The 27,536-nt window shown below is 37.9% G+C and overlaps 1 protein-coding gene across 2 annotated transcripts in view; it reads right to left on the bottom strand.

The window, feature by feature from the left end:
• SVEP1 (sushi, von Willebrand factor type A, EGF and pentraxin domain containing 1) overlaps positions 1–27,536 on the bottom strand; it is a 119,703-nt gene that overhangs the window by 48,951 nt on the left and 43,216 nt on the right. For both annotated transcript variants that reach the window (XM_014884085.2, XM_088157354.1), the window contains exons 6-25: positions 25,932–26,111; positions 21,887–22,084; positions 19,415–19,533; positions 18,050–18,179; positions 17,330–17,437; positions 16,532–16,663; positions 15,100–15,294; positions 13,971–14,092; positions 11,940–12,048; positions 9,836–10,024; positions 9,271–9,504; positions 8,590–8,751; positions 7,718–7,879; positions 6,694–6,855; positions 6,039–6,133; positions 4,806–4,902; positions 4,063–4,176; positions 3,101–3,214; positions 1,988–2,189; positions 810–967 (exon numbers count right to left, since the gene is read on the bottom strand). In XM_014884085.2, coding sequence (XP_014739571.2) covers positions 810–967; positions 1,988–2,189; positions 3,101–3,214; positions 4,063–4,176; positions 4,806–4,902; positions 6,039–6,133; positions 6,694–6,855; positions 7,718–7,879; positions 8,590–8,751; positions 9,271–9,504; positions 9,836–10,024; positions 11,940–12,048; positions 13,971–14,092; positions 15,100–15,294; positions 16,532–16,663; positions 17,330–17,437; positions 18,050–18,179; positions 19,415–19,533; positions 21,887–22,084; positions 25,932–26,111 — 2,982 coding nt within the window. The remainder of the gene's footprint in view (positions 1–809; positions 968–1,987; positions 2,190–3,100; positions 3,215–4,062; positions 4,177–4,805; positions 4,903–6,038; positions 6,134–6,693; positions 6,856–7,717; positions 7,880–8,589; positions 8,752–9,270; positions 9,505–9,835; positions 10,025–11,939; positions 12,049–13,970; positions 14,093–15,099; positions 15,295–16,531; positions 16,664–17,329; positions 17,438–18,049; positions 18,180–19,414; positions 19,534–21,886; positions 22,085–25,931; positions 26,112–27,536) is intronic.

Raw genomic sequence — 27,536 nt, 5'->3', positions numbered from 1 at the left:
CTGCTAGAATACAGTGTTTGAAGATAAATATCTGGAAAAGATGCTGATTATCTAGCAATGAACAGGAACCTTTCTTCTCTGTCTTCTATCACTGAAATGACATATTCATCTACCATCTACCATCCAACAACACAAAGAGGTATAATCAGCTTGTTACATTTAATCAAGAAAAACAGCAAGTGTTTTTCCACTCAAGTGGAGCTCTTCTGAAAGGTGGGTGTTAAACTGTGACATAGGATGGCAGGCGTAAATGTCCTGCATGTCTTCTACTGTCTTTCTGAAATCAACATGGCTTCCATTTAAAGATTCACCAGCAACTTTGTAATAATTTTAAGGGAGAGAGATTTGAGCCTTGTGGTTCAAATGTCTCCAATATCCCCCAGGAAGTTGTGCTATGGGTGTGACCCATGCCATCTGTCCACAGCAAACTTGATATCCTTTTGCCTGAAGTGAACTTGATGCCTTTAGGGTTTCTGAAGCTAGACTATCCCTTAGTAATTTCTAACGTTGTGATGCAAAGCCCTACACAAATTACAAGAAACAGAAAGATCTGCTTAACACAGATACACACAGCAAATACAAATAAAATTCAATAGACCTACTGGGTATTAAAAAGAGAAATGACACAGACACATGCTGTTACTTGTCTGTAACTTATTAATGCTGTAGTCACACAGGCTTCACTCATCCTCTCACAGTCCCACCGCCCTAGCTACTTTCTGGGAAAGCTGTATGAAATCATCCCAGCCAGTGCAAATCTTGCACAGACTTAGTCAAGACACCTTTTTCTGAGACTTAGTCCTGTGTACCTGTTTCACACCTGCTGCCTGTAAAGCCAGGGGGACATTTACAAACATACGAATTCAAGGCATCCACACAGGTGGCTTGGTTTAAGCAGGGACTGGAGTCACAGTCATTGATGTTCACTTCACAGTTCACTCCTGTGTACCCTGTCACACACAGACACCTACGGAGGAAGAAAAGCACATTTCAAAGGTGATAGCCATCATAACAAAGAATTCTGGCTATGAATCTGGCCAGATCTGCCAATGAGAATGGTATGTAACAATACTAAAAAAAAAAATCAACAGATGATATACTACAGAATTAATGGAGTTTTATTTTGGTCATTCCTCTTAAGCATACTTGTATTCTATTAGCTGCATAATATCACTTCTAGATTGGGACAATACTATATTTAAACAGCCTGCATTTCTTTGTATGCAATTGTGAGACATAACCATTGCATTTCTATGAGTAAAACACACCTCTTACATACACAGAATTAATGATGAGAGTTATTCAGACAGTCATCTTTATATATAGGGAGAACCAAGCCAGTATAAAGATACTAAAACCTCTGATACTTGGAAAACCAAGGTGCTTGAAAGGCACCAAAATTTCTGGGGCTTTTGGGAAGGAAAGATTTACTAAACACAGATGTTAACAGCTGGCGCATCCCAGTGATCTAGGATATGACACTACTGCTGGCATTTGTAGCTTCTGATCTGAGTTCAGATAACCTAAATCATAAAAGTAAATAGCTGGAAGTTTCCACTGGGGTTTGTATTTTAACCTCTATAGGCTCAATATGTACAGCTATAGCCCTTTCCAAGCTATAGAAATGTAGTATTGCCAGGTACATAATTGGTCATCGTGTATTATGAGTGAAGAATCAGTGGAAAGCAAGATAAGCCCATGAAGTTTGGGAAAATGAACATCTGTTGGAAGACCAGTGTTAAAACCATGCAGTTCTACCATGCTTACATTTCAAATTGTGTATTTTCTTTGTTGTTTTCCTTGGAATTTTTTAAGTTGAGACACTAGGATATATTTTCTTGTCTTTTAAGATCCCTTAAGTGTTCATAAAGGGACCACTTATATTGGATCAGGCTGCCAAAATATGCTTGCTGAAATCTAAGAAGGCTGAGGCACTTCAACATGTCTGACTTTCCATATTATAAGACATCAATCATCTGTTTTTCACCTGAAGCTGTTGATACCATCCCTGCATGTAGCTCCATTCCTACAGGGTCTGCTGAGACATTCATCAATGTTTCTTTCACATAAGACACCAGTAAAACCTGGGAGACATTTGCAGGAGAAACTTCCAACTCGATCTTCACAAACAGCCCTATTAAGACATGGGTTTGAAAGGCATTCATTCATCTCCCTTTCACAGTGATCACCTGAGGGGAAAAAAAAAAGAACAAAGTAACAGTTCTACATTGAATTAACCTAAGAAAGACGATTATTAAACCATCTCTGTTTTTTAAAGAATGTAGCTGATATGAGAAAAAGCAAACATCAGAGCAGCCACGCAAGTTTGGAATTTACTCCATGAACAGAGGTTAAGTAAACAGAAGAATTATGGGAACCATCTTAACAGTTACAGAAATAGCATGTAGCAAACTGTAAAATTTAAACACGACTAATTCGGGGTAAGCCAGGAAATCACCTCAGAAACAATTCTGAACAACTAATGAAAAGCTACTAAAAAAGACATTCGGCTGAAACCCTAAGGAGAGATGTGAAAGCCAGGAACACGATTCTGTGATTTATGATATGAAAGAGGCCCTATGTCACAAGCACTGAAACTGCATGTGATTTTATAATGGAGCTCTTTGGCAACATGACAATCAACAGATATGTGTATTTTTTACAGAAATCTGTGAAAGCAGAGTATGGGATTGGGGAGTAGTTTTAATATAGACTGTTTTATTTACTGTTAAAATATTTTTATTTTAAAATAAAATTAAAAACCATTTGAACCCATTAGAATGTTGTAATTCATTCCTCAACATCACATGGCAAGTTCATGGCAAAATTAGTAATTGGAGATCTAGCACTTAGTAAATCCTTCTGAAGTCACATTTACACTACTAATTACTAGTTAGACATTTACACTACACTACAACTACACACTAATCTGAGAGATTAGACAGAGCTAAGGAATATCCACAACTCACATTCATATCAACATGTAATATATTATATATATTGCCATATAGCAATGAGATGGAAATACTTTGGGTAGGGTAGGAAGACATATTTTTTGGTCAGAAAAAGTAAAGGCTAACATAAAGAGAACAAGGTGTACCTGTGAACCCTTTAGCACACGTGCAGCGATAACCATTCTTGCCATCAACACAGTGGGCTCCATTCAAACACGGACTGGAGCTGCATTCATTTATGTCTTCCTCACACAAGAGACCTTTGAATAGCAAGGATTACAAGGCATGATCAAGACACGGTCACAGACCATATGCTGCAGGGACTGGATGTGCACAACACAATACTGTACCACGAGCACGACAAGAGGTTACCAAGAGTGGGTGACAAAATTACGTGATTGACTGCACTACTGCAACAGCTACAGAGGTCATTTGTGTTATTTAGATGCTGGGATCAAGAAGTTCATTGCGTATCTTTATGTTTAAAAACTCATCCAGCTAATGCTGCTGCTGATAAATGTAGAATCATAAACATGAACAGTGAGGGAGACCATTTCTAATGGAATATGCAAAGGGTTTTTTTGATTAAACAAAATTATTGCAGTAGTTTATTTCTATATTTAGAAATCAGGTGCTGTTTTGGCCAGCTACTCAAGCATGTTAGTTTCCCTGCAGATTTCAATACCTTCACTGTGCATGCAGGTGACAGTTATAAACACTGAGAAAAAATACAAGCAAAAGCCCACTCACTTACTCATAGGGCTGCAGTAAAGCAACCGCAAAAATGCTGTGTCTGTTTGGGCAGTCAGTCTCACAAGCACTTTCCCTGTTAGTATTTACTAACTCCCTAAACTTTTTTCAGACCACAAATGTCACAAAAGAGAAGGATACATGCCCACACCCTGTCCTTGGATGCTTGTCCGTTTATTTCAAAACCAACTCACATATAGCAGAACCTTTACTCTGTTCTACTTACCTGCAGATCATATTGTTTATCTGTTATAATGGGATACGGAATTACACAGCACTGTGGTTTGTGCTTTGTGTTACTTACTTGGCACAGAAACCAATACTGTCAGAAGAAAAGCTATGAAGTGAAACAAATTACCTGAATAGCCTGGTTGACAGTGGCAAACAAAGGTCCCAATGCCGTCTTTGCATATTCCATTGTTTTGACAAGGAGATGATTTACACTCGTCTACTTGTGTTTCACATTTCAAGCCTAGAATGCAAAATAAAGGACTGAGAATAGGAAGACAAAATCCAAAATTGTACAGAGAAATTGATGCCATATCTACCTAATGTAGGAAAACATGATTAATTGCCTACATTAGCAGACATTCAGGTTTATTATCTTTATAAGATTGTGCTTTAACACAATTGACCTCAGACAAATGTTGTTAGAAAGATGTGATACACAGTGGGCAACAAACTGATCAGCTTCAGAGAGTGGCAATCAAAAATAACTTCTTGATAACAGCTGAATTATAAGTCATCTCTTTGATTTGGAACAACTGGGTAGCTAACACTGGAGACAAGTATAGGCTCCATACAGGTGGAATTAAGTGTCAAGACTGCTAATTTCTATCCTTTGTTAATCATAAATATTGCCAAATGATAGGAATTTCACATCCACAAATTCCATTAAAAAATCCCATTCAAAATCTTTTCTGCAAAACACGACATAATTCAGCAAGGACATGAAGATGTATCTATTTTCTTATATATTCTAAATATGTGATGAATATTCCAGTTAGTTAGGCTATACTGAAATGCTCTGGTCCTTTATACTTCCTTATTTTAAGGGCATCATGAAGTGCTAGCTACTTCACCTGCTTTCCCGTTTTTTACCTGTATATCCTAGTGGGCATATGCAAATATATCCACTTCCCAATTGCTTGCATGTCCCATTATTGTGGCATGGTTCCAGAAAACACTCATGAAAGACCTGCCAAAGGCACAAATGATACACTTACAGCAAAGCTGGCACACAATACTCTAGTTTTAAACTGTAATACCCTATTAGTCATTTTGGAAAGATGGGATAAAAAAGTCACCAGCATCAGCTTCTAGTTCCTCCTCTGTCTTGTCAGCATGCTAACCATTTGTGGTTTTTACCTACTGAAAAATACCAGAACTCTGAATATTATTTTAAAAATTATCTTTTACTTAGCAATATCTTCTCAAAACTGTCTGAGCTATGATTCACAGTTTATATTAAGCTGTATTTGTATGCAAGTTCTCCACTTTGCATCCCTCTACATCAGGTAATCACTTCCTGCTAGTGGCCATCAGGTGACCTGGCAGGGAACTTCACCATGTGACATTATTTCTCCTATTCTTGCAAACCTAAATTCATCAAAACCCTTGAATAAATGGTCAATTAAAACCATAGGAGATAATTTTTCACCTCTCCCTGTGCAATATAATGGCTCAGGCCAAATTTGTCATGAGTCAGCTTTGCTCCTGTTTACACAATATCCAAAATTCCAATTCAGTCAAAGCAGTCTTGTCAGGAGTCGCAGACTGGGGGTGAAGGATGGGGGTAAGGAGTCATCTCCAGCAAATATTGTCAGTAGACCAGCTTCAGACGAGGACTTGCCTTTATTTCAGAGAGGGTACTCACAACAGAGTCCTTGTGTCCTCTCAAGTCTGTGTTACTATATATAAACTCAAGATTCTACATCTGAGACTTAGGTATCTGGTAGTATTTTCTGGAACTCAGCATATAGAAGACCTCAGATGACTGAACACAGTCAGTATACTTTTTCTAGATTGTCTGAACCTCTTCCATGTAGTTTACTTTTCTTTTACAAATGTATTAAGTATTTAATGCATCAGGTGAAGGCTTCAAAACCAGAATTTAAGATTGTCAACAGCTGTTGCCATTTCCACTGTTCAATGAAAATGCTTCTATGATTACAAAGAGAGTTTGAGTGCTCCCCTCTTAACCATTGCTTTCATCTCTTCAGGAAATAAAGTCAGCAAAAGAACTACAGTCAAAAAGGTCTTACTTGTTTACTACTGCATGAAGTGCTTTTTCTTTCATTTGAGATAACACTGGAAAATAGCACTTGTCCTTACCTGACTGCTGACTTTGTACTGTTTGCTGATATTTTCTGGGAAGGCTGGTACCATCATTATACTTTCCTCAGCTGCTGAAAAAGTAGAACCAAAACCTAGAAAGTAAAGGTAGGAAAACATTGTTAATAATGCTGTGTAGCAAGGTCCTTATTCCATGGGGACATTATAACTGAATGTTAGTAATGCACCTAAAGATATACTGAAAAAACGGAATTTGTGGGAATAAAATGCAAACTTTAGGTGCCCATTACAAAAATATGTATTTGTAAGGACACATATTTCTAAAACACATACCTGTGTGCACACATAAAAATATTTTATATGTTTTTATATACAGATACATGCATGCATATATATATGTGTGTATATATTTATTCATATTTCTCTCTATAGTATATGTGTATAGTACACATAGGCAATGTAAACACACACTGCCTATGTATACTCTGTTTATTGACCCTTGTCATGTATCAGAGCTAGTCTCAAAAACAGAGGCAACACCGGTAGGCAGAACCAGCTGAGAATTTCACTGCCTGAATTCAAAATCCTACATTTGTCCAGAAAGTAAGTGGGATGTTTTCTGTTAAGACTACTTCTAGCTATCCTCTAGATGTTCCCCATATTTACCTTATCCATCAGAGATAATTTGGCTTACTTGAACAATCTGTGATGGATCTGGCACCTGTAACAGTTGTTGTTCCATAAAAGGGGCAAGACAAGCAGTAGGATTTTCCCGGGTCTGGTTGATAGTAGTCTCTGGGACAAGGGTAGCAAGGTGTCAAACCTGTACGGGAGAACTCGCCTGCAAGACATGGTACTGCAAAAGGAAAAAACCTTTTTGAGTGACCTGATCTCTTGCACATTCACCGTACTTCCCTCCACCTCTTTTTTATCACTTTCTCTTCTGTCACAGTCTCTTTTTAGGCATAAAAGGAACAGAATGAAATCTGCCAGGGATTCAACAACTCTAGGACATGCCGATTTAAAATCTTCTATGAGATGCCATGCTGTTCTCAAAGGAATATGAAATATCTGGAAAGTATTTCATTTTACTACTTCTTTTGCTGCTCTGGGGCAGTCTTTAAATGGAACTTCCTTTCTATCTCTCACACCTTTTTTTTTGATTGTTGTTGTTTGGTTGGGTTTTTTTAGTTTTTTTTTTTTTTTTTTTTTTTGGTCTGTTTGTTTGTTTTAATTGTTGGTTTTTTTCCCCTTCAAGAACAAGTAAGGACAAAGACAAGACTTTTTTGCACCATGAATCCTTACAGACTATTTCCCTGAGAATTCTGGAAAAGCTCGCCAAAGAAAAATGACGAGAATTTCTTTGAACAATTTATTGAGCAAACTGTTAAAATTCAGGATTTTTGTACAGAAAACAAAGAAGAAATAATAGCGATAATTCCCTTTCTCTTCTGTAAGGAAAAAGGTTTTATTTTCATTTAGGTACCCATCATATATCTCATTTTATTCCTCATTACATAAGAATCAGAAGGAAGATAATTCGTAACAGGAAATGACCTGCCATTTTCCTGGGAAATGTTCCTTGATCTACACTTAACCAAAAGAGGAATTCAGTCTCAGGCAGATGAATTGGATTACATTAGCTGATGTTTAAACAATAATTTGGACATTTTTAATATTTAGTTTAGAAAAAATTAATTACCCTTTTTGTTACAAACCTCCACACGCTGAGACATCCACTGCACCTCTTTTTACTGTTGATGTATTTTCTGGACAAGAGATGCAATTCCTGGATCCAAATGATGGCTGATATGTTCCAAGTGGACAAGTTTCACATGTCTCAAGACCATTAGGTGAATATGTTCCCTGCTTGCACTGAGCTATAAGGCAAAAGAGTTCAGAAAGTTTAAGCAATGACCAACAGGAAATATAGCTCCTGATCTCTGAAAATAATGTTGAAATCACAATACACATCACAAGGAATTTTATTTCTGGAGCATACTCTACTCTGAGGGGCTTCATGGGTACAAAGAGCAAAAAAAAAGGACAGTTGTGGTAAGGCACTCATAGAGCAATTGTGAATTATTAACCAGCGAATTCTCTCCAATCAGCCTCACAGATGATTTACTGAAACTCAGTTACTCATTTTAATCAACAAAACTAATGGCAATAAAGCCAATAAAAATTAAATCAAACTAGCTATTTCCTTTTCAGAAGAAATCATGAATACATAGTGGTTCTGTGCAGTTCAACGCCTAAGCACTGTAGGGTAAGATGGAGAGGGGCTGGGAGGATGACAATGGAATTATTTTAAGTGCATTAGTCTCTGAAAAATGCAATCACTGAAATGAAATACAGAAATTAAGCAAAGCATCAAAGGTCAACTCTTCTCAAAACCTCTGCCCGGGCATCCTGCATGCTAAAGCAGAGACAAAAACTTAGATATTTCCCTATGCATATGCATTAAAGTGCAGTTAGGATTGCTCCTCATTTCACGGGCTAGCTTCAATCCAGTACTTCCTCCATAGAGTCCAAAAGGATGTCACCAAGAATTCAGAAGTGGCTGTCTGAATAAGACAGAGGTTCTCACCTTTGCACTCGGAGATGCTTCTAGAGTGTAGATACTCAGTATAGCTACCAGATGGACAACTTTTGCATTCCAGCTGCCCTTCTTCATCTTGATAGGATCCAGTCCAGCAGCTTTCACAGGTAAGATGCTCCAGGGAGTAATAGGTACCCAAAGGACAATTGACTGTAAGGTAATGTTGGAAAGCTAAGTTTCCTTCAGAGTGAAAAATCATACATACCTCTCTTGCCCCTGGAGTTCCCATTTAGTCAAATAATGTTTTCAAAGTTTTTATGAAATGTGACTCTGTTCCTCAGCAGATAGGGTATCTGGAACACTGCAAAGATTTAACTATGCACAAGAAATGGAATCCAATTCCCCATCTTAGCTACACATCACCCACAGGACTAACAGGGTTAAAAGACTTAACCACGCACTGTTTTCTTTGCATGGCCAAGCATGGATATGCCTGATTCCCCCCGGGAGTGGAATCCTGGGTACAAAGCATCCCTTTTCCACAGGCTTTGGTTAGGAACATAAACATCCTCTGGAAGTCAAACTGTGCAAAGCATTTTTGCAGTTTATTGTTATGGGAGACCACAAGCACTGGACTGTGTCAAATCATAACCCTCTGCAAACATCCTCTAAAATCCTGTTTTGCAAAAGGATTTTAAATACACATAAGAAGCAAGTCATCTGGCTTACCACACATTCTCCCTCTCAGCACAGAACCAGGCCTGCAGAAAAGAAAGGCCTTCTCGGTCTCCAGTGAGTTGGTGTCAGCTACAATGAGTTCAGATGCAAACTGAAAAGAATACATAGGTTCCTTATTGAGAGTTTTATTCAGCCTGTTTGTGATCGTTTCCAGAGTTTTAAGGAGCTGTCTCTGGTTTTCCAGTTCCAATGTATCATTCCTTTCATCAGGCAGTGGCACGCTAGCTGGAATACAAACAGCAAACACAAAAAACACCAAGATTTTGCAGTCAGCACTTTCAGCGTACTCTGGAATTTATCAAGAGTGCAACATTCAAGCTTCTCAGTGGAAAGTGAAAAGGAGGCCATGTGCACAAAGCTCTCCATGAACATGAAACTGTGATCTTTCCCTCAAGAAGAAAGTCTGTGATGAAATGGGGCTACGAATGTGTCCAGAGAACCACCATCTGCATTTTAACCAGGCTTCTGTGAGCTGAAGAAGTTTTACTGAATGTATTAGAGACACAGTTTTGAAACAGAAGGAAGCAGGTAAGTTTGGTGTTTTGACTTGTCTCACCTGTGATGTTAAATATTAACTTGATTTTTTGGTCAGTCATTGGAACATTCAGCTTATGCCGTTTGACCCGAGCAGGTGCTGCTTTTACAGAGGCAGAAAGTTGCTTGGATAAGTCTTCCCCCTGTACTGCATCAACAAAATCACCATAGGAATAATCCAGGTGGTTTGCTGTTCCCCAGCCAGCAGGTCCTGTGGGACATTTAGGAAAAAACAAATAGAAAACATCATGTGGAAAATAAGCACCCGTACTTATTTCTAAAATACAACTCCAATATAATCTGTTTGAAGCTCCAGAGGGTAAGTGTTGACTTTGACTCTGTGCAAGTGGCTACTGGCACCTGAATTTTTACTAATGAAAAATCTTACTCCTAACTGATATCCTAGAGGTCCTGAGTCTGATGAAATTAGTCAGAGCTTTAAAGAATTAGCCATAAAAGTTACATATTGCAATTCTTTCTCTTCCTCTCTCTTCGATGAATCCTCACCTGCCAGCAACTTCTTCAACAATTCCATGTGGCCTTTGATTCCACTTCTTGCTTACTTACAGACAGCATAGCCTATGCCCCATCTCCATTGCACCTTCTTCTAACAACTCCTAAGCAGTTCTAACATTGTCTGACCTCTCAGAAAAAGCATCACCTTATCCCCGTATTACCCGCAGACAGGCATTTCTTGTTACACACAGTGAGTCAAATTTATCCTTGTCTAATGTCCTTCATCACTCTAACATGATTTCAATCAAAACATTTTCTGTACATAATCTACTTTTTTATGATTACTAAATCTAGAGGGATGTGGTCTATTTCATTGATGAAGATTATTTTGTAAAAGACATGAAGACAGAAAAGAAAATCTGCCAATTTTCTGTTAGCATCACCAAGATTATGTTTTATTTACAGTGGTAACTAGGACAAGTTAACAGCACAGTTTAATATCATGTGAGTGTTTTACAACTAATTTTCTAAACTGTTGTCTCTTATGCCTTGAGGAGAGTTCTCCTCCCCGGCTTCCACAGTGTAAAATGATGAGAAACTTCTGAAAAACAGCAACAAGGTTATTCTGGTAAGAGGTTGACATGAACCAGAAGAGAATAGGATGCTACATTCCATGTCTGTAACACTGTTTTTTCCACATGCCTTTACAGATTAGTTCCAGCTGTCATCAGCATTCATCCTTACCCTGATGACAAATGCAGACTGAACATCCAGACCTGCCCCATGTCTGAACACAAACAAATGCTCTCAGAGTGAAGTATTATAAAAGGTGAGCACAAGCAGGAAGTTCTACCAAGTAACTCCACTATAAATCTGTAAGAGAGACACAGTCCTATGACAGATTCTGATGTGGATCTGCCAAGATGCCTCTTGCTAAGAGAGGTAATGTAAGTTACCCACAGCTTTTCTGCTCTCAGCACCCCTATGGGACTCAGAAAGCCAAGAATACCAGCAGTACAACATGGAAATTAAGCTGGACTGAAAATGACAACTACCTTACTTTGGCATAAACCAAAGTGGGAACAAACACTAGGATGGTTATGGCCTTCACTCTGATATAGCCACAGTCATGGGTGCAAAGTCTGTCCTTGCATGCAGGAAGTATTTTCACAGCAAATGGGCCAACTTAAGTGCATATAGCTTTACACAGCGAGGATTCTGTGCAGATCTGACCTGGCATCACAGATGCTCCTCGTTTTCTAAACAATCTCCAAATCTATTTATTGTAGTTTTTCAGTATTTTGGTTTTAAACTATGTGTTTTAAAGAAGTTCCTATTTTCTAGGCTAACCATGCAGGTTTCTAAGACTGTGTGTGTGTGTGCTTTTTTTCCCTCCCCACCATAAGGCAGCCAGGAAACTCTACTCCACACTACATGGGAAGCAGCACTGATACAAGACATCAAAGAGTTCAACAATATTTTTATATTAAAGAAATAATTTAATAATAATAATAATAATAAATATTAAAAAATCTTTAATGTAATTGCTTATTATTTTATGAGTACCACAGTTACTTAAAACAAAATCTCTCTAAAGACATTGTGGCATCAATCATGCTGCTTTAAACCTGGATGGCTAAGAATCAATATGAAATGCAATCAATAATTACCAATGGCAAATCCATTTTCGTAATCATAATTATATTCCAAGCAGTGTTTCTGTGTCTGATCTTCCAATCTGCAGTCAATATCATCGACGTCATTACAGAATGATGGGACCTTTCAATATAAAGAAGAATAACTTTAAAAACATAAAACCACAGGGCCCTCTCTCCTGACTTATAAAAACTTCTAATTACAATATAAAGCACTGGTTCTGCCACTGCTTTTGCTTTTCCCCCTTCCATGTCTCTTACAACCCTGGCAAGGTCTGCTAGAAGGCGTATGTTTTATTGATACAACTCGGAAATAAGCAAGCAACTTGCACAAGTACAATCTCTTCATCATAGAAGACCTTTTTTTAAAGAAAAGATACCAGTTCATTACTCTTACAATTAAGTCACTCTTGCACACCATATCTCAGAATACAGAACTAAGCTGAGGCATTTTTCTCCCTGCTGTTTTTTCCAGCTATGTTACTTGTACCTCTGTCAGGTTTACAATGCTGTCACTTTTATGTAGTTTTCAAACATTTCCTTTTCATATCCACCTCTCCCTGCCCATGGAAAGGAACTTATGCTACAAAAGAGCTCAGAGGAGAGGGAAAATAAATCTCAGGAGGACAGAAATCACATGTCAGAAATCACACGACAGAAAACTCATCAGAAACCTTTCCGGTATTGTTTATTTATTCCCCTCCCCAAAAACAGTGGAGATTTATCACATAAGAAGAGATGATGCATGATTTTTGATAAAGTATGCATTTTTTGCTTTTTCCAGAAAGGTTTCAAGCAAATTGGGCCATAGTTTTGTTTTGTCTATATCAACTTTCATTCAAAAGATGCTCCTGCCCATTCATTACCACTTTTCACATCTCTGGTAGAGTTTCAAATTCTTGGAAATAGGATAAGCATATTCAGAACAGCCTTTCTGAATGTTTTTCCAGACCATTGCATTTTGACATAATTGATCGGAAAAGTCACTAACCATTTTTTCCTTAGTATCTTTTACTTGCCAATTGGAATGGTCAAAGCACAGGAACCTGGTGGTACCAGGGAAAGAAAAGAAGTAAAACCAGTCAAGATTTCTCTACTGGAAAGAAAAATCCTGAATCAGGGCAAGAGAGTAACATTTATGTGGACATTTATGTCCAAGTGTTAGACACTGCCTGACATGTGACTTAAGTTTTCAGCCATTTGACAAGTGTTACTGACATATGATCCAAAGTTGCAGGAGTTTTCCCATTATCTTTATGTGCTAACAATGTTTTTTTAGTTAGTAGATAACCCTTTGTTAGACTATGGGCTGTTTTCTGCAAAAAACCTGTAGATGCCCAGTGTTCTCTACTGGAAAAATGATGGACATGCACTCCAGGGGTCAGAACTCAACGTTCTGCTGCTTCTACCTTCCAGCTGAGGAGAGCTTTGTGGATTAGCAGGGGGGATTGTGATATTGAAGTAGAAAGAAGAGCCATGGCAGAGAGGAAAGACAGAACCTCTTCAAATTCAGTATCATGCAGTTCTTAATGATAAGAGTGAAAACTCTGAAACTCATGAAACCTGAGCAGATCACTGCTACTGGATTTAAGTGTCTGGATGTACACACCAAACATAGAATGTATCCATTTGTACATATGTGTGTTCATTCATACTGTTTGGTTATATATTACACATACTCTATATAAACTGCTTTTATTTTATGATCACATCCAACTTTCAATCCCCAATTGACTGGGGGTTTCAAAACTACACAGGTTCTCTTTGGAATGCTACTGAAAATCTACAAGCTGCAGCTCCCTAAACGACTTGGGCACTTGCATAAATTCTGTCCCATACAAGTCCACATTGAAGACTAAACTGAATTACATTAAAATGACAGTGCATCATCTTTACTTTTAAAAATAACTTGTAACCCTGTAAAAAAGCTCAGATTTAACTTACTGGCTTCTGCTGTCAATTTCCTTGTACAAAAACTAGTCATTTGGAAAAAACAACAATATTTTTCAAGAAACTTGTAAAGAAAAGAAGTATTTACTAACCTACCATTTTACCAAGTGCACTCTGAAATGCATCAGTAAAGCTGTTTAGGAGATTGTTGTCATCACATCGTGTTGCTTTGTAGAGCATTTCAAAGGATTTGAATCCATGGTTTGCAAAACGATTTACTGAAAAATGTTGGAGAAATAAATTTTTACTGATCAATGCAAGAGTTTCAGAACTAAAATCGAGATCATGTGGCTAAAACTGAAATACAAGAAGGTAAGAAGCACAGTCTTTGAATTAGCAATCCAAATGGATCACTTACATCTCAGCCAATCATATGACCCTTTGGCAAGGATGAAATTTACTAGAAAAGTAAAAAGAAATTAAAACCCAGGTCATTTTTCTACTTCAGCATTTTCTTAATGGAAGAAACCTATGAACTGTCAACTCAACTCTACACTAACTTCTGAGAGGAAAGCAATAAATATTAAAGTTTTATTACTAATGCTGATAGACTAAATATAAAAATAATTATCCAGAAATTAAGCAAAGTTCCGAAGTGTCCAAGTTATGGATTTTGAATTGGTAGCTCTGAAACATACGTCTCTTTTGTTCATAACTGAAACACTCATCTTTTATTGCTGAAACCAAGAAATTGACTGTGATGGAGGTGGATGCAACCAAGACTGGCTTCAAATGTAGTTCTAATACACTTATTATAAAAATGTCACCAAACGTCGAATATTCCACCACTGACGTTTTGCATGTGTTCCTCTCAAAGAAAACACATAAACTCTTCTAATCTGGTGGTAATTAGATATGTAAGCACAGCACACACGATGCATTTCAATCAGTAAGTTGCAAACACTGTTGTGTTCCTATTAAAAAGACACTGGTAGTGTTTGTTAACAAACTGTTTCAATTAACCTGTTTACTTTGCCATTTTTGCTATTTTGTGATTCTTGGGATTGAAATTCACTGCTATTTTTGTTTTAAACAGCTCCCGAAATAACATATACAGACTTCCAAGCATTATTTCACAATATTTGTAACAATTCCGAGGCAGAGGGCAGAGAATATTTGTTATAAATAAATAGAAGTCAGATTTTCTAAAATTTTTTCATTTGCTTTCTCGTTAAACATAGTGTTTCATGAGTTGCAGATTCATTTTAGTAACAGTAAGACTTACAAGAGCAACTAGGCCACTCTGGAGAATAAGGTGGCTTCCAGAGACCATCATCATATGCACAGTAGTAGTTTTCACTTGATCCTTCTGAAAAGCTGTAACCCTCTTCACAGTGCAATGTGCAATTAACTCCTGCATCATCTGATCTGCATTTAAAGTCACCATTCACAGGCTTAAAGGAAACTTCACAGGGAGAACCTATGAAAAATACAAATATTTATATATTGATTAATGTGCTGAAATAAGTGAAAGCAGCACTGATAGGATTTCCAAAATACCTAGTATTGACTTGATCTTGCCTCTGTTGAAGTTTGTGAAAGTATTATTTGCTATATCCATAAAGTCAGGATCAGGCTAATGCTAAATAATTCTCAAATTCTGCCATTGCAACTGGAAAACCAGAAACATGAAGACTTAAAAAAAAAAGTTATACACATGAAAAACTATTTACTAAAATATTATAAAATATCAATCTAAATTTTCACATGAACTTTATACAATGAATTCCAGTAAACCATATTACATCTTGAATTCTGAAACTAAATATTATTCAATCTGCAGCATCACAATAACATATAAATTCATTAGGATAACCTCATAATCTCAGTTATGATTCATTTTTCAGGCCACCTGTGAAGGAAGTTGTGAATGTCTGTAAATACTATGTCACAAACAATGAGCCACAAGTCTGAGGTCGTATGGACCTTGACACAATGCCAGCTCTAAGCACTGGCTGGTTCTTGCTAAGATTTATAGTAAATCAGTGGCTAGCATGTTCATTTGCAACTTACCTTTCCTGAAAGCCATAACCAAAATTCCAGTTTGCATGATTTTAGACTCTCTCTTCACTAACAGATATTTTTATATACATGTCCATATATAGAAAGTAGAAAGCAGATATGAAACAGACTTTTAATTCTTAATAATTTATCGGAGAAATTATTGCTTGTATTTTTAATGAGAAAGTGAACTGGGGGAAGAGATGTCTATGCAATAAACAAAATGCAGCAGTATATCTACAGGTACATGCATATTCCAAAATCTAAAGAATGTTTCAGTATCTACTGCAGTACTTGCAGGTAACTAGAGAAAAACTGGCAGAAAGTTTTCATTTTAACTATAGATTTGAAGTAAGATTTGAGTAACACCTATTAATATATTTCACCTGGTATTGTGAAAACTCTAAGTTTTACTGCTTAATGAATCGTATTTTCAATGTTTTTATATGTAATTTGAATTTATTGAACCAAATCACTGCTGTGCTGCTTCAGTCATAGACAATTTATTTGTTGGTACTAGCAAATATTTCGACTGCCTTCAAGTTACCTCACTATAAAATGGCAATAACTAAATGAGGAGGTGGAGCAATCCTGCATCCTTTATGAATTCAGTTAAAACAATGCCAGGTCTTGGCCAGAATTTGAAGACAACACACCTTTGATGACAATGTGGATCTCACATGTCCTGTTATTGCCAGAAGGATCCACAGCTGTGTACTGGACTGTTGTCTCTCCTCTGGGAAAGAGATCTCCAGGTGCGTGACTCCTAGTGACAGTCAGTGGACCACCTAGAAGAGTTAAAAGACAACCTAAAGCACTGGTAAATAAAAGAGTGTTGCTCATACCCAATCACTCAACAAATGGAAAAGGAAATGGCAGCAAATCTTCAAAATTATGTGTCCTTAAAAATAACGAAGTAAAAGGAACCTCAGCAAATCTCAAACTGCAAGGGTTTAAGAGTGGACAGGTGGAGCTCTCTAGCTGTTTGGCTGGTCAGTGTCATCTTTGCTTTTTGAGGGAAAAAATCCTACAAACTTAAGCAAGTCTTGCTTTAGTCTGAAAAAGGAGCAGGAAGTCTTTTGTCATGCTTTTGATAGAAGTTCTGAGATAAATATGAAATGGGCTGTGTTTGGATGCCTTTTTTCCCCAATCCTTCCCTATCAGCAGACTAGCAGCCATGAATGTTTGGGTTAGGTGGAGATAAAACTCTCCTCAAGCAACAACTCTCCTGTTCTGGAGCAGGAGAGAGTTGAATGGTGAACACGTGCTTAAGAAAAGAGTATTTACTCAAAGCAAAAAATCCTCCACATCTACCACACTGTGTAATTTAATTCCACATCAGTGGTCTAGCTCTTTTCTCATGAGATTTATTTAAGTAGAATATATTAAAACTAGGCGGTGATACCTGTGTATTCATCACTGTCACATTTATGTTTTGGAGAGCACTATCTCACCTGAATTGTCTGAAAATTCTGGTTCTTCCCATGTCACTGGGTAGTCATTCTCTGCTGCTTGCATGGGTGGTGGAGATCTGCATCTGTCAACTACAGGAGGTTCTGCATCTGCAGAATTTGAAGGAATGGCATAACATTAGCTTACAGAACTGCTGCCACACTCAAATAGCATCTATAACCAGAAGAGCAGGTTTAATTTCAATCAGAAGATACAAAAAAGGTGCACACTTGAGAGCTGTTGAAATTGGAAGATGCTGAGTGAATGGATAAGAGTAATTATTCTGCTGAACTCATGGTATCTGCAGTGTTTGTCTTCTGCAGAGCAAACCTCAGACTATCTGCATGACTCCTGAATAACACAACTGTCTGGCAGAAATACTTGAATAATGATTTGCATCAGCAATACGTGTAAAACTTTGGAAACTTTGTTGGAGTCTTCCAAAAATTAAATAGAGATTTATGATGAGGCAATAACTGACAACAAAATAAAGCATTTAATAAACCAGTATGAGGAGAAATCTTAACAGTCAGAAAGAATAGCAGAATAAAATACACCCCAAAACTGAACAGCTGTGACTGCACATATGCAAAGCCTTTATGGAGATGACAATACTCCTGGGCTTACAACTGCACACATAAAGGCCACAGTCTCTTTCTGCACAAATAAGGAGGTTTCAGCCATGACAGACAGCCTTCCCAGTGATTTTTACCACCACTTACCAATAACCTTGACATTGAATGTGCACCTTGCTTCATTGCCTGCCTTATCAGTTGCTGTATAAGTAATGTCAACTTCACCAATTGGGAGAAGAAATGGTGGTATGAAAGCTGGGGTAACATGAACTGAGACCTGTTATAGGAAAACACTCATTATTTAAAAACCAAAGCTGGTTACTAATCATTATATTCTTGTTTCAAAAAGTGGACAGAATAGTATCCTTCAGTGTCAAGCCTGCTCATGCTGAATGGAAATAGTCTCTTAAAGTAATGAGGATGGACTTTACAACAGTGCATTCTATGTCCTTTCTTAAGTGTGCCTTCCTTATAGCAACGAGGATCCCTAGTCAGGATCTGGACCCTGACCTGGTGCAGATTACAGCACTGTGCATTAAGAAACTTCCATACTGACCCTTGTTTGTCAAATGGGACTGAAGGCACACTGTGTCAGCTTAGAGCCTGTTTTGTCTGCTGACAGTTCTCCAGCTGCAAGGGAAGCAGACCTGGGAGAGGAGTGGAGCTGGCAGTTGTGGGCTGTAAGTACTTACATATCCAGTTTTAATCTAAGTACGTGTATGAGTCAATAGCCCACAGATGCTTCAGCATGGCACTTAGGTTCTAAGTTCAGTGAATGACCCTGGGTCAGCAGAGCTGTAGTACTTGACCATAGCTATGCCACAGAAAATAATGAACTTAACTCTCTTTTACTGGGATAGCTCAGTTTCCTAAATAGCTCAGTGCAAAAACCTCCTGCATTAAAGGCACACACAAGCTGTTCCTCTGCTGACTCCTGATAAAGCATTCAGTTGCTGTAACTTGATCATGTCTGGGCCTGCAGGGAATGTTGGTCTTTATGAAACAGCTCTGGAGCAAGTTTTCCTGGTAACTCCATTTCCAGACCCCCTGACTTGCATAGTAGCCAATGGCCACATTTCTGAACTTTGCAAAAGAAAATCAGATTTATCTTTCTCACCCAGGAAGCTGAAATTAGTTTTTACTTATCACAGCGTGTACTTGTTAGCCGTTTAGACTAATGAATTGGCTTACTTCCTTCTGAGATGAGTTTATTAAACTTCTTCACATTCTAAGTGCTCATTTTTAAAGCAGCTGTCTTCATATTATAAACAAGAGCACATTCTTTCTTTTGACCACATAAATATGAGGTTTTATGCACTGAAATTCCATGCAGTGTTCTGTGACTGTATAACTCTAATCAAGATAGAAAATGTTGAATTCTCAATATACAAACTTCATAGGAGATTTTTCTTCTACTTCTGCTTATCAGAAGAAAGAAATTATAGTGGATCATAAAATTAATTGAAATCAGAAAGACTGCCTCCAGTTAAATAGATACAGATTTTGACTTGCCTCTTCACCAGAGTTATCCTCAGCTGTTGGTATCTGCCAGGTGATATTGGCAGAGTTATAATGTTCCAGAGTCACAGTCTCAATATTGTCTGGGCAGTGAATCTGAGGTGCTTCAATATCTAAACCAGAAAAAGACAATCTGGTTTTATATGTGGTATTACAGAAGTAAAACCTTATATCCACTGTTTTTTGTACTGCCTGGAATACAAATGCATGCATTTTCTAAACTTCCTGTCTCTACCCCTTTGTAATTCTTGCCTAGAGATTAGTAAATGAATAGTAAATTCTACTGTAGAAAGGATTTTTGCTGCATTTTTGTTTATCACTGAGCACAATGATATTCTGGCTTTACATGGAACCAAAACCCAAGTAATAAATAAGAATTAATTTGTTTCTTTTATTACCCATCCCTTCCTTCTCAATCCTTTCCCTATCTAGACACAGGACACATACAGATGAAAATACTTGTGTCTCATAGTCAGTGATGAAAAAAACCTGAAAGTAGTTGTGACATGATATAGATACTATGAACAAGACAGTAGTGACTCAAATTCTCTGGAGCATGCTGTGGAACTGACTTAAAAGTAAATTCAGGTAGCAGTTGCTGGAAATGCTCCTTAATAAACTCCTGTTACAAGGTAATATGTAGGACAAATGGATCTTCTTGTGACATGTGACAACACCAGATGGCTCCAGAGGACTGGTGGTACAATATGGGTAACACCACCACCAACATCTACACCTCAAGTTTCTCTGACAAACTTGAAGTACTTCTTCAGTTCCCTGGCACAGAGCCTCCCAAAACATTTGTGGTCAGGTTATTTTATCACTGTAGTGCTTGATAAATGGTCTCTAGAATCATAAGACAAGGACACATTTGGCTCTGAACTCATCTATGCCCAAGGGGCTTTAAAACAACTCAGAACTGATATTACTTATGTTTTTATTATGAAATAGTTCCAGTAAAAACATAACTTGGGCAATTAAATTACATAATTAAGAATGCAAAGCAATAAATACATGTGATTTTGCCTTCCTTTGAACTCATTCAAATAAAAACTTTATTAAAAATGCACTCTTATAAATAACTACCACTTATGGTTCACACTCCCGTGACCACAGCCATCAGGCGGGGGCAAATTCTAATTAAAAGTGAAATTCTCTAAAAAGGCTAATAATAAATAAGTCAGAAAGAAAATGGCTCTTTTGAACTGGCCAAATATGTTGGCAGCAAAACAGAGAAAGACAATAACAAGAATGAAAGCAATTGAAATACAACTGCTCGATTTTACTCAAAAAGAAAAAGCTTCAGAGTTTTTCAGTGCCTCCTACATTAGGGGTTTATGCACTGGTAATATCTAAAAGCTTGAACCCAAGCCATGCTGTTTTATCTTGATCTAAACACTTCAGCTTGTGCTGAAATCCCATCAAATATTAAAAACTGTGGTTTGGCCCAGATTTACACATGAGATTCAGAAAAACAATGTGGTACATCACAAAAAGGGGAAACAGTACGTTTAAAGAGAGAGACAAAATCTTCCTGGCCTGTACAGAGAAAAAAAGCCTCGGTTTCTGTAGTGACCTGGCATGATGACTGCTGTAACTGTTTTCTGTACTGTTCCATCACCAAGGGGCTGGCAAAGGCCCCAGTTTGGAGGGAAAGAAATAATTCTCAGAGCACAATAGTTCACAAAGAGGTGAAGAGCATTTTCCCAGACAAACTCCTGTTTTTATCCTACTATAATCCAAATCCAGACCCTTTCCAGTTCAATTATGCATGTGTGTAAGGGAGTAAATAACCTAACACTTCTAGAAGAGGTGGGGGAATATGGCAGAGCCAAACTGAAATGCATGTCACCGTCTTCAGCCCAAGTTTACCCTCTGTGTCAGCCAATGCACTTGGTGTTAGTGAATTTTGACCTTAACTCTTGTGCACTGGGGCAAGTCAACAGCCATAGCCACTCAAAGACAACAAAAATGAACATTTCTCTATAGTCTGTCTATCAGCCAGGCCTTACGCAGCCTTTACAGTTCTGTTCTGACTACAGGGTTCACATAAACTTGTGCTAAATCAGTAATGACAGCTTTACCATTATTATTTTATTAGAAGTGTGGGTTCCACTTTGAATATCTTTAAGCTATGAGCTTTCACCTCTACTTTGAAATTTCAAATTTACCTGCACATCAGGCCTTTTAGCAGGCAGCTTCCTAACAATTGAGAGACGGAGCCCAGGAGAGGCACTTGACGATGAACACTACAAGATGACACTCAAGAAACCTCTGAACTCCACATTTTTATTACAAACTACAAGTAAATCTGACAGGCAAGCTGTAAAGGTATAGGCAATACTTCTTACTGTTTAAGTTGTGCTTTCCCCAGTTCAAGCCTTTCCTCACTCAGTTATTTGCTGTGTGCTTCCCTTCAATTCTGCACTCATGTATACACAGACATGGTTTTGTGCTGGTCTCTACCTTTACACTGAGCCTCCTGGATGTTTGCACTCCATCTCCCAAATGAAATGCACCTTATTTCTTCTCTAGCTCCAGACAGGATGAATCCTTGGGGACAGCTCAGCTGGCACACAGTCCCAGAGATGGCAGGCTCCAGCCCACATCTGGGAGGGAGAACTGTCACACCTGCTGGTTTGTGGAGGATGGGACAACGCTTTTCTGCAAGACAGCAGTAGAACATGACTTATAACTGACAAACACAAAGCACACGTTCAAAAATACCTGCAAATAAAGTCATACGGAAAATCAGTGGGAACACAAAATACACAGCATTTTCAAGAGTCTGTCGGGGTATGAGTGCACCAAAACATTACAACCTGATGAAACTTTGCTACTTCACTTTCAATTCTGACTGAAGTAAACAGCAGCCAGTTTATCAGGTCTTCTGTTTTCTTGCTCATGATCTTCTCTGAAACAGAAACATGGTAATTTTCATGCAGATCCACTATGTCTCACTCTCTATATCTGCCTTCTTCTTCTTACAACTTCATCTTTCATGGTTGCTTTGCAGTTGCATTTCCTTTCTCCTACGAAAACTAGATCATAACAGGAGAGAGGGAATAGAAGAGGTGTCTGTAGCTTTCTACATCTTCTGTACTCCAATCTTGAAGTAAGAAAAGGAGAAGGATACTCTCCATGAACTCTATAAATTAGGGATACGACATATGATTTTGCTTACTGCATTCCAAACCAAATGAAATTGAACTTGGTCTTGTCTGTGTTCAAAACAGCTGGAAAAACTCAGGGTGACCACAGGAAGCAGCTGAGCTCTGTAAAATCAGGAAGGGTTGATGGTTGCTTACAGGTTTAAAATGGAAGTTTTGAACTATTTTGAAATACTTTATTAGTAGGGTTCACTACAAATCCTGAAGACCATTTACATCAAAGCAAAAACCATGATTAAACAGGGTCCCAAAAGCTTTGTTTCATTATTAAGCTGTTGTTTTCAGGAATGTTATTTTTATTTCAAATATGGAGACATTAACAAATAAAGAAAAAAGGGGTATCTCATGGAAGCAGTTCATACACTTTCAATACTGTTTCTGACAAAACAGTACTGATATAAACATAGTTCAGGCATATACTGTTGGCTCTGCAAGGTGGAACAACTCCATGAGGAATAAAAACCCCAAACCCTAAGTTTTAGTTGCTTATCACATGAAGGTAACTGACTAATAGCATAAAGAACACAAATTTTAAAAACAATATTTTTAGAGGCAAGTTAAAAACATTAAAATGCGTATTGCTCTGGGAACAAGTAGAGAAACTGTGAAACATGCAAGCATGAAAGCAGAGAAAGTTGCAGCTCTCTGGGAAACAAAACCAGCTGTGCTTCTTGCTTGAGACACATCCAGCTATACTAGAAAAATGAAAGTACAGCACAATCCTAAAATGTCTGACAAAAATCAGGATAAAATTCGGTATATCTAGAACGAGGGAATTTCTTTTAAGGAAGACGGGTTTCTACCAGGAAAAGCAACTGTAATAGTGTTGCTTAGATTTTTTTATCTGTGCTCAATTCTAGAATTTGATCAAGCTGATCCAAAAGTCTGGAATTCATTAAGGGTAGAGGGTTATCCATGACATTAGTCATATTGATAGGGAATTAATACAGAAGAAGTATTTCTAAGGAGACACAAGAACCTGCTTTCACCTGCAACCACCTGCGATGAAACATAGCACTGTATAATTCTCAACATCAAAAGGAACTTGACAAACAAGAAGATTACAAAGCAAATCATGCTTCCCTTCAATCCCTTTGATGAGACTGTTTCAGGAAAAAAAACTGGCCAGCTGCAATCAGAAGTGTGAACTAGTAATTCCTTAAACGCTAGATGGCATCAACACCCTGGATGTCATTTGTATTTTTACTTCACTAAACCTTGAACAAAGGAAGGAGAAAAACATCTTGCAAAATGTATTCATTTTAAAGTGACTGATATTAAACTTTTTTCAATGGATAGGAAACACAAGAACCTGACTGTGGAGCTTTCCTGGTTTTTATATTTTTCCCCCTAAACTGGACAAATCACAAAACTTCTCTTTTCAGCAGATATCTTGTTTGTCAGCCACCTATAAAAAATATGTAGCCTCCTCAGAAGTAGCTCATTGAAAACAATACCTTTAATGAAAAATACAAAAATTTAAAACATATGTAATATCCAAACTTCCATTACCTTCCAGTCTCTTGGAAAGAGATGCATGACAACAGACCCCACAGAAGTGAATGTAAACAATCCAGGAAATGTTATATTACAGTGTCAGGGTTACACATGGCTGTGGTATAGTCTCAGTGGACAAACTTTGCACTGATGAGCAATCAAACTGAAAGCCATTCAGAAAAGCAGCTAGAAGGATACCCTGAAGTCCAAGAAATCTGTTCCAAGGTAACAGACTGAAGACAACTCCATTTCAGTTTTATAACAGAAGGATATGGAATTAATAAATTATCAATTGAAAAGGTCTAAATACAGCAGGGTTTCCAGCACCTTTTATATTTATATTATAAATAATAATTAGGGTAATAATAATAATTTGGACTAAAAATAAACAGACAATACCTCCTTGACAATGATGATCATTCAAAAAATGGGTACAAAGGGTAGCTTCAACCTTCAAGAGGAGGATACAATATCAGTGTTCTGATTTACACCTTTCCCTGAATAAAACTCCACACATTTATACTGAACCAGAATTTCAGCAAGCTTGTTGTAAACACCAGTCACAAGAAGCAGCAGAGATGCTTCACTCTTAGCTAACACTCTTTCCTTTCTGACAATCAAAGGTAACTTTCTCACTAAATTTTTCAGACTGAGGAAAAATAAGATATTGCCATGGTAATCCAGGAATGGAGGCAATATTGCATGGTGTGAAGAAATCTTCTGATAGAGTAGAGCTGGATTTTATTAATTAAAATGCTAAGCTAGGAAGGATAAATTCAACTGATGAATATGGTTAATCTTCTAATTATAATATCCCAACTGTATTTCAGGGTCCCTTCCTTTTGAAGTTAATTGAAGTTTTTCCACTGATTTTAACAGAAGAAAGATTAGGATCTCTTAGCAAACTGTCTTGTTAAATTATTTCTTGTGGGTTATTTTCATAATTTCAGAGAATATACTTACAGTTAGAAATTTATGCTTGTCTCACACAAAATCCACATTTTTAAGAATGCAATAAAACAGTAAAGAAATAGGAAATCGCCAGAGGTTCAAGTGAAGTCACCCTAAAGGCACTGCAATTACTGCATCCAGGTGATATATACTTCACCCTGACTTTAGTCAGCACTGGCTCAATTTTTGCATTACTGGACTTTAGACTTGTACTTTCTTTTTTTTTCCTTCAGTATATTCTTGGAAGTGTTTCAACTGTATTTCATCATTTTACTTTTCAAAGTTAATTCAATACCTGTCACTAGCCCTAAACAGACAATTCTGAAATACATGGTCCTTTATTTTTGGAACAGCAATACATGCCTAGCTATCCCTGCATAGCTGGTGTGACCTGTGAATATGGACTCAGAGGTGCTTACTTCCTAACTTGTGTAAACTCTTATTTCCTTGCTGTGAGCCCAGCAAAAGTGACAACTGCTGCACCTTTAGGCGGCACTCATAGTGCCTGGCCCACATAAGCTAGTCCTTGCCTTCACATCAACTTTAGCTTTATGATGGTAACTCGAACTGCTGGTTGTTCATATTTAGTCCTTAGACCTACTGCTTCTATACTTCTTGCAACACACTGTGCGACAGTGTCTGACACCAAGGAGACACAGCAGCCTTTCAGTAATCAGCAGTCCATGCTGTATTTAAACGATAATCTGTCCACTTTCTCCATTTATAAATTCTTTTGCCCTTCCTCAACTTCTAAGACCATAAAACATCCATAGACAAATTCTCATTCATATCATAGCTTCACCAGTTATTATAATATGAAGAATTTCTCACCCGTGAAAGCATGTGAGAAAAGGCTACACTCTAACAAAGACAGAGTTAGATCAGATACCTACCCACACATTTTGGCTCCTTTGAATCCCACTGAGAGGTTCCCTGGCAGGTGAGTTTGCTATTTCCTTCAATTTCATAGCCCTCATTGCAGGTCACAAAACATACTGTCTTGTAGGAAATATCAGCTGTTGAACAATTAATGTGTCCGTTTTGAGGAGACCGAAGTCTGGGACATGTTCGAACTGCGAAAGGAAAAAAAACAAAACCAGTTCACTCTCAGCTCTAAGTATCAGTGGAGTTACACTAATTTGTCCAGTTTTTCAGAGGTAGGAGAGATACTGTCTTGTACATTCGTTACAGTAGTTTTTACGAATTTAGGGCATAGAGCTAGTGGAGAGTAGATTTTTTTCAAAGGCTTGATATCTTCCTCTTCCTGAAACAATCTTACATAGAATGTGTGAGGTTGGGCACACACTTCCAAGGTCGCCTAAGTTTTGACATAAGTTCAAACTAACAAACAAAATGTACATCTGATACACAGTGTGTGGCCTGAACTGGTAATGTCTATCGGCCTTCAAAACAGAACAGCTGCAGACAAATGGAATCCTGTGAAAAAGTATGCGTTCTTGGGAGTTTCTCGTCTCCAACAATGTCCGAGAATTTCTGGTGGGATTTCAAGCCGGCAGGCTGGTACGGGCTGAGTACACACCAGGGACCAGGCTAAGACCTTATGAACAGGCTGGATGACAGCGTCCCAGTACTCAGGAATTTCCCCAGGCACTCTGGACTGTATTCACAGAATATAGACACGTGTCAGCAAATCAGAAGAGAAGATGCTCAGCATGCTAGAGGAGACAGGAGGAAGGAATACAAGCCCGTTTATATGGCTTGTATACCAGGTGAGAAATGAAAGGAACAAATCAGGCTGTTGCTGAGACAAAAGAGACCCTTTCAGGTGTCAGGCAGGGAGACAGTCCTGCTTGCTGCTCAGCACAGAGGCTTTTCTCCTGTAATGTCTTACAAACACTGAAAGCAGTGTGATTCCAAGGAGAATGCAGTCCTGTGCAGGATGTGTATGCAGAAAGGGAAGCTGGGAGGTGAAGAGTGATCAGCAGATTATCTTACGGTTTTACTACTGAATCCTGATCCTGCAATCTAGCACAAAGCTACTCTGTAATTAAGATTGATCCCAGAAGAGATGAATGATCGTAGTAAGAAAAAAGTAGCAATGGTATGACCCAGTTCATGTTCCTTGTTTCAATGTCATAACCCAAGATTTTATAGTAAGACCTTTTTCCTTTGTACTGCCTTTTCAGTGCAGATCCATTTCAGCTAGGATGTCATGCTCCAGCATTTGTGTCCTTGGTCCCTTCCAGACAAAACTCTGAATTACCTACACACTGCCTAGCCCTTGGGTCCCTCAAGTAGCTAAGCTGTACACACTGACTGTCTAGAGATGAGTATGTGATGGTGATACACCAATAATCAGCTATTGGCTTTCCAAAATTAGTGGAAAACTCTGATTTAAAACTGATCTCAACTGAAGTTGGCAGATACTGTTCAGTATGTTCAAAAGAGGGATAAAAACACATAAGGGCAAACAGCATGATTGCACAAAAATATAACCAAGAAGACTGCTGTTCCCTAAACTCACAAAATCACAGAAT

The sequence above is a fragment of the Sturnus vulgaris genome, chromosome Z (genome assembly GCF_052056855.1).
Source record: "Sturnus vulgaris isolate bStuVul1 chromosome Z, bStuVul1.hap1, whole genome shotgun sequence".
Taxonomy (NCBI): domain Eukaryota; kingdom Metazoa; phylum Chordata; class Aves; order Passeriformes; family Sturnidae; genus Sturnus; species Sturnus vulgaris.
The sequence above is the reverse complement of the archived record's forward strand: the minus strand, read 5'-3'. Positions and strand labels throughout refer to the sequence as shown.